At 40.5% G+C, this 7133-nt stretch overlaps 1 protein-coding gene across 1 annotated transcript; it reads left to right on the top strand.

Moving 5' to 3' along the window:
• The first annotated feature begins 2698 nt into the window (after window positions 1–2698).
• Window positions 2699–6358, top strand: LOC101005630 (olfactory receptor 11H6). The gene is given in 1 exon segment (XM_021933700.2): window positions 2699–6358. A coding segment is annotated over 1 exon segment (993 nt). The 5' UTR covers window positions 2699–4957; the 3' UTR covers window positions 5951–6358.
• The last annotated feature ends 775 nt before the right edge of the window (window positions 6359–7133 follow it).

Below are 7133 nucleotides of genomic sequence, written 5' to 3'. Positions count from 1 at the left end.
GTTTATATTAATCTCAGGTTCTCATCTCAGTTTGTTCTCTTTCACCTTATATCATTGAAAGAATTCATAACCATTTACAGTGCCAAACTTTCATTTTCACTAATATTGTATCATGTCAGTCAACAGAATTAGAATTACAAATCTGCCTTTACAGATAACTGAATTTTTCAAACACCTATATTCAAGCTATACTTACAAATAATAAGGGGGATTTTTTTTTTTTTTGGGTTGGGGGCGATGGAGTCTTTGTCACCCGGCTGGAGTGCAGGGGCGCAATCTCAGCTCACTGTAACCTCCTCCTCCCGGGCTCAAGCAATTCTCCTGTCTCAGCCTCCCGAATAGCTGGGACTACAGGCATGCACTACCACACCAGGCTAATTTTTTGTATTTTAGTAGAGACGGGGTTTCACCATGTTGGCCAGGACGGTCTTGATCTCCTCACCTAGTGATTCACCTACTTCAGCCTCCCAAAGTGCTGGGATTACAGGCATGTGCCACCACGCCCGGCCAGGAGATTCCTTATCTTATGTTCATTATATCAAAATTAAGCAAACAATATATACATTTTAAAAATTTTAAGTGTTTGCAGGTTAGGCACCAAGTATGAAGCAAGTCTAGTTCAAATTATATAACAAAGATTTGCTTCATATCTTTTTATTTGAGCCCAAAACAAATATGTAATCTCTGTAAAGTCTTGACCTTGTTGGCTCCTATCTGTGTACACTCAATGTTTAACCCAGAGTCTGACACATAGTAGGTGCATAGTTGATGTATAACTGACAAATGTTTGTTAATTATATGGAATTTTTAAAAAAGAATGAAGTTTATTTTGGAGAGAAAATCACACACGAATACACACAAATACATACACTCAGATACACACATGCACACCCATATTCTTTCTCTCTTCTCCTCCTCCATTAACCTCCCACCCCCCATCCCCAGGTAGATCAGTTCCTTAGAAGGAGGATATCTCCACAAAGGGGAAAGTATTTATGGTATCTCTTGGATAGTTAGCCTGACTTCTGTGTCTCACTAGTCAAACCACTGGGGAAAACATAAATTGTACACAGATATAGATGGAATTCTATACATGCTCACAAGCAAAGGAAGTAGGTGCCTGCCAGTGAACACTGGGGAACTATGATCCTATTCAGAAGAGACTTGTAAACTCTTAATAATTGCTGATGTGAAAAACACATTTCATTTGGTTCGGAATACTAAAGGAGGCAAGTTTCTGGAACCACAAATAACACTCTCCAACCATGACTCAGCTTGTTGGTTGCGTAAAGGACGAGATTCCTGTGACTGGAGTTTGTCTCACATCTTCCTCTTGGAGCCAAATATGCCATTAGGTATGTAAGGAAAGCCTCCCTGCAGCAGTACCCCACCGTTCCCGTGCTTTCAGCGCTGCCAGATGCTAAGAATATATGGTTCTTCTGCAAATTTGTGAATTCTTTGTTCCTTTGTTCTTTGCAGGAACATTGGCCCCTCACTTCTCTTCTTCCAACATACTCCTATGAATGCCCGGGTGATATATTCACATTAAGGGCTCACTCAGGTATCTCAGAGTTCCCACTATACAACTCAGTTAGGGACAATAATGGTCAAATGTCTTGCTTATTTGGGGCGACCATTAAATTCCCTTAGAATGTATCCTGAGTCTTACACCTCTTTGTAAATTAGAGAGTGACGTTTTTATTGACAGACTGTTCTTCAGCTGCAGTAATTAAAGCAAGCTGTTATTTTTTTCAGAGTTGTTGGCAAGTGACAAGTGGCAAGTGAAAACTTCTCGAGAAAGAAGTAGAACAGCAGACTCTCCTTTCCTTTGGATTTACCTACAGATTAACTTTTAAAACGTAAATACTTAAGAGAAGAGCCCCAGCACTTATAATTCTAAAAGTGCTCTTCCGTGGGCAAGTGTCTTAAATTCCCAGCAAGTGGATGGGACTGGAGGAGGATGTGACTCCCTTGTCAGTTCACATAGAATGCATTGCCCAAGCGCTTTGTTCCTCCTCTCCAATTGCCCATGTGTACTCTCACTTGAGGTGAATAGAAAGACAAAAGAGGTGAATTTGAGCTACAAATGAATGTACGTTGGTGATGGAGGCAGTAGAAATGAATTCAGTGAGATTTTTTAATTATCTGTGAAATTTATTTATCCATCTTTCTCTGACCCTGTATTCCATAGATAACTAAAATTTCACTGCTTTTGAAATAATGTCACCAAGGTCTTGAACATTATGAAGCCAAATAATGAGCTGGTGGGAACCGGGTGCAGTGGCTCACGCCTGAAATCTCAGCACTATGGGAGGCCAAAGCAGGCAGATCATATGAGGTCGGGAGTTCAAGACCAGCCTGACCAACATGGCAAAACCCCGTCTCTACTAAAAATACAAAAATCAGTTGAGCGTGGTGGCAGTCACATGTAATCCCAGCTACTTGGCAGGCTGAGGCAGGCTGAGGCATGAGAATCACTTGAACCCGGGAGGTGGAGGTTGCAGTGAGCTAAGATCGTGCCACTGCACTCCAGCCTGGGGGATAGAGTGAGACTCTTTCTCAAAAAAAAAAAAAAAATTAGCCAGGTGTGGTGGCCCAAGGCTGTAATCCCAGCTACTCAGGGGGCTAAGGCATGAGAATCCCTTGAACCCAGGAGGCGGAGGTTGCAGTGACCATGCAGTGCAAGGAGATCATGCCACTGCACTCCAGCCTGGGCCACATAGCAAGACTCTGTCTCAAAAATAATTAATAATAAGCAGGTGGGAGTCAAGACCTATGAGGTCTGGTTCCAGATCAATCATCAGTTGGAATTACATTTCTTTTCTCAGTACCAAAAATTTGCTGGCCTGTAAGTAGGATAAACTAATTAATGTTTCATTCTCTGCCTACTGCCTCGAAAGGCCCAAACTATCTAATTTATGCCAAATAAAATTTGTTATCATGTCCCCTGTACTATAAAGATGTATTCAAGTTATTTCTAACTGGAATAAATATATTTTTTCAGACCCACAGCATGCAGTTGGACATGCTGCAAAAATACACGACTCAAGGAATCCCCAGTCTATGCACATGACTGGGCAGATGTAGGCTGTAATCTTGATTGCTTTCATAAAACCTAAGTTCCAAAAGGGGAGGAATTTTATTTCTTATATTCACCATTATACCCCCAGAACTCAACACACTGCTAGCAATATAATAAATGGTGAATAAACACGTGTTAAATTTTTGAATAAACAAACAAATATACGAAATGCTATGATTTAAATTTAGCATCCAACCTTTTTTTAACATTGCAAGCCCAGTAATTATATTTTCCAAGAATGATGCAGCATGTAGCCTGGCAAATACAAGCAGTTATGGAAAGTATATTTGAAATTACAACTGTCCTAAAAATTTTGATACATGTGATCATGATAATTATCATTCATTAAACTGAACTGCTTGGACAAAATTTACATTTTTATCAAAATCATGTTTATTAGAGAAATTGTTGTATTATTCTTAAAATATTGTTAACATGAATATCCAAAGTTACCTCGGCAATAAAACATTTATGCTTTTAGGTTTGCTCCAGGTTTGATCAAGTACTGAAAGGCAGGCCCCTTGCTCTCTGTGGATCATATAAATGATGTAAAGATGGAATTTTGTGAGTATCTTAACAGTGACACTAACAATACAGTAAATTATCCTACTTTTAAAGTCATTATATTGCTAAATTTAAAATATTGATAGTGGCTTACCCAGCCAAATATTCTGAACTTTAACAAGGATATTTGAGGACATAGAAATAAGCCTGCTGGACCAATCATTTCTAGAAAATTGTTAGCACGATATCTAAGTTGTTTGTCTTGTCTCAACTCCTGATTTAGCAAATATCAGAAAGATCTTTGTGGTCCCTTTTGTTCATTATTTAATTTAGTGAAAAGCAAGATAATGAAGGGACAAATTGTAAAGCTTAGGGCTTAATTTCTAGCAAAAATAAAGGCACGTGGTTTTATTACTAGAGAAATTGATTTACCCAACAGCAAGGTCCCTCAAGAGCTGAGCCATGATGTAGAATAGTGCAATTTGGTGGAGAAGGAGGCTGACAAGCAGGGAAAATGGTGGCCTGCCAAAGAAGTCATAGGTAAGGGACATAACAGTTGCCTTCAGTTATTTAAGACCTCACTACCACCATCATGGGAGAGGAATTAGACTTCTTTTGTATAGTTTCAACAAAATTGAAGTTTACCTGCTGACTTGGGGAGTACCAAGATCAATGGGTAAAAGTAATAAAGGAGACAAAGTCTGCTCACCATTTCGTAAAGAAGGACTTTGGGAGAACTCGAGCTCCTCAGGAGAAAAAGGGGCTTGATTTTTCAACAAATCCAGATGCCACCAGGGAGAATGTGATCTAGGGGGAACTAGATTTGTAGCTTTCAAACCATTTTACAGATTCCTGAGGGTTCTGCAGCACCTCCCTGAGAGTAGCAAAAGGAAAGGAGCTGAAGACTCCCAAAAGTTTTATTCCTATCTGCTTGTTACTGGACTTCTACATATGAGGCTGTAAGAAGGCAATTTAATATAGCAGCTATTTTTGCTTCAGATTTATACTCAATTTTGCTTTAAGGTAAAAGGATGTGTCCAAAGTTTATATTTATATGTAGAGTATCTAAGGGGCAATGATTTTACCATTAAAGACGAAACATTACTGAGACTCAGGGTTATAGAAACATTTGAAGTGAATTGTGATTTGTTCCAAACCAGTCTCCAAATAGGCCAGTGTATCTGGGCATTACTGGCTTTGTACATATGTTTAAGTGAACCCTTCAAATCTCTTTGAACTTCAATTACCCTGTCTGTGAAAGAGAAGGGTAAAGAATACCTCCTCGCAGCTCAAAGAGTCATTAGGAAGACCAAATGAGATAACGTGTGTAAAAATAGTACATCATCCAGCATGAGTTAGCAAAATCTCCAAATGTTCTTTATTATTCATTCTTTGATTACTTCTGTTTTTCTAACAGCTTTGGGACCCCAGAACAGAACAACGCATTTTGTGACTGAGTTTGTCCTCCTGGGTTTCCATGGTCAAAGAGAGATGCAGAGCTGCTTCTTCTCATTCATCCTTGTTCTCTATCTCATGACACTGCTAGGGAATGGAGCTATTGTCTGTGCAGTGAAATGGGACAGGCGGCTCCACACACCCATGTACATCCTTTTGGGAAACTTTGCCTTTCTAGAGATCTGGTACATTTCCTCCACTGTCCCAAACATGCTAGTCAATATCCTCTCAGAGACTAAAACCATCTCCTTCTCTGGCTGCTTCCTGCAATTCTATTTCTTTTTTTCACTGGGTACAACAGAGTGTTTCTTCTTATCAGTTATGGCTTATGATCGGTACCTGGCCATCTGTCGTCCATTACACTACCCCTCCATCATGACTGGGAAGTTCTGTGTAATTCTGGTCTGTATATGTTGGGTAGGTGGATTTCTCTGCTATCCAGTCCCTATTGTTCTTATCTCCCAGCTTCCCTTCTGTGGGCCTAACATCATTGACCACTTTGTGTGTGACCCAGGCCCATTGTTTGCACTGGCCTGCATCTCTGCTCCTTCCACTGAGCTTATCTGTTACACCTTCAGCTCGATGATTATCTTTGGGCCCTTCCTCTCCATCCTGGGATCTTACACTCTGGTCATCAGAGCTGTGCTTCGTATTCCCTCTGGTGCTGGTCGAACTAAAGCTTTCTCCACATGTGGGTCCCACCTAATGATGGTGTGTCTATTCTATGGAACCCTTATGGTGATGTATGTGAGCCCAAGATCAGGGAACCCAGCAGCAATGTAGAAGATCATCACTCTGGTATACTCAGCAATGACTCCACTCTTAAATCCTCTTATCTACAGTCTTCGAAACAAAGACATGAAAGATGCTCTAAAGAGAGTCCTGGGGTTAACAGTTAGTCCAAACTGAGATATCTTTGAAAAAGAAGCCAAATTGGCCACTTCTGACGCTACTTTTTTATAACTATAGAAAGTAGCTTCAGTAATATGTTCTGGCTCACACTCAGGTAGAGACTTATCTTTCACAGTTCCTTAGCAGTTAAGTTCAGCTCATTAATGATAAATGTCAATGCTAAATAAAACATTTTAAACATATGTGGCCTCACTGAGTAGTTACATGGTGGGCGGGTGTATATATATGTATATTATTTTTCTGTGATGTATCTTTGCTAGTTTTAATCTTAGCTGACGGAAGAAATCAATTGCATGTGTACTGAAGCCTTTCAAAAGAGTGAGATCTGGCTGGGCACGGTGGCTCATGCCTGTAATCCCAGCACTTTGGGAGGCCAAAGGGGGAGGATCACCTGAGATCAGAAGTTCAACCCCAGCCTGGGCAACATGATGAAACCCTGTCTCTACTAAAAATACAAAAATTAGCTGGGCATGATGGCACACACCTGTAATCCCAGCTACTCAGGAGGCTGAGAAATGAGAATTGCTTGAACCTGGGAGGCAAAGGTTACAGTGAGCTGATATCACGCCACTGCCCCGCAGCCTGCATGATAGAGCAAGACTGCATCTAAAAAAAAAAAAAAAAAAAAAGAGAGAGAGAGAGATCTTTTCAATTCAGAAAAAAATATATATATTTGTTTGTTTGTTTCTGAGACAAAGTTTTGCTCTTGTTGCCCAGGCTGGAGTGCAATGGCACAGTCTTGGCTCACTGCAACCTCCACCTCCCGGGTTCAAGTGATCCTCCTGCCTCAGCTTCCCAAGTAACTGGGATTACAGGCACCCACCACCACACCTGGCTAATTGTATTTTTACTAGAGATGGGGTCATTTTTGTATTTTTAGTAGAGATGGGGTTTCACCATGTTGGCCAAGCTGGTTTCGAACTCCTGACCTCAGGTGATCCACCCTCCCTTGGCCTCCCAAAGTGCTGGGATTACAGGCATGAGCCACCACACAGCCAGAAAATACATATTCTTAAAGAATATTTGTGTGTCAAGAGGCCACCAGAAAAAAAAAGTAGTAATAGACATCTTCCATTGTTTGAGGTTGTCTTTCACACCAAGAACAGAGTACGCTTTAAACCTCTATGCTTCATACCTCTATCCCTTAGAGATGAAAACCAAACTCTTTGCCATTCAAAGC

This window comes from Papio anubis, chromosome 7 (assembly GCF_008728515.1).
Source record: "Papio anubis isolate 15944 chromosome 7, Panubis1.0, whole genome shotgun sequence".
Classification (NCBI taxonomy): Eukaryota; Metazoa; Chordata; class Mammalia; order Primates; family Cercopithecidae; genus Papio; species Papio anubis.
Note: the sequence above shows the minus strand (reverse complement) of the source record. Positions and strands in the feature narration are given on the sequence as shown.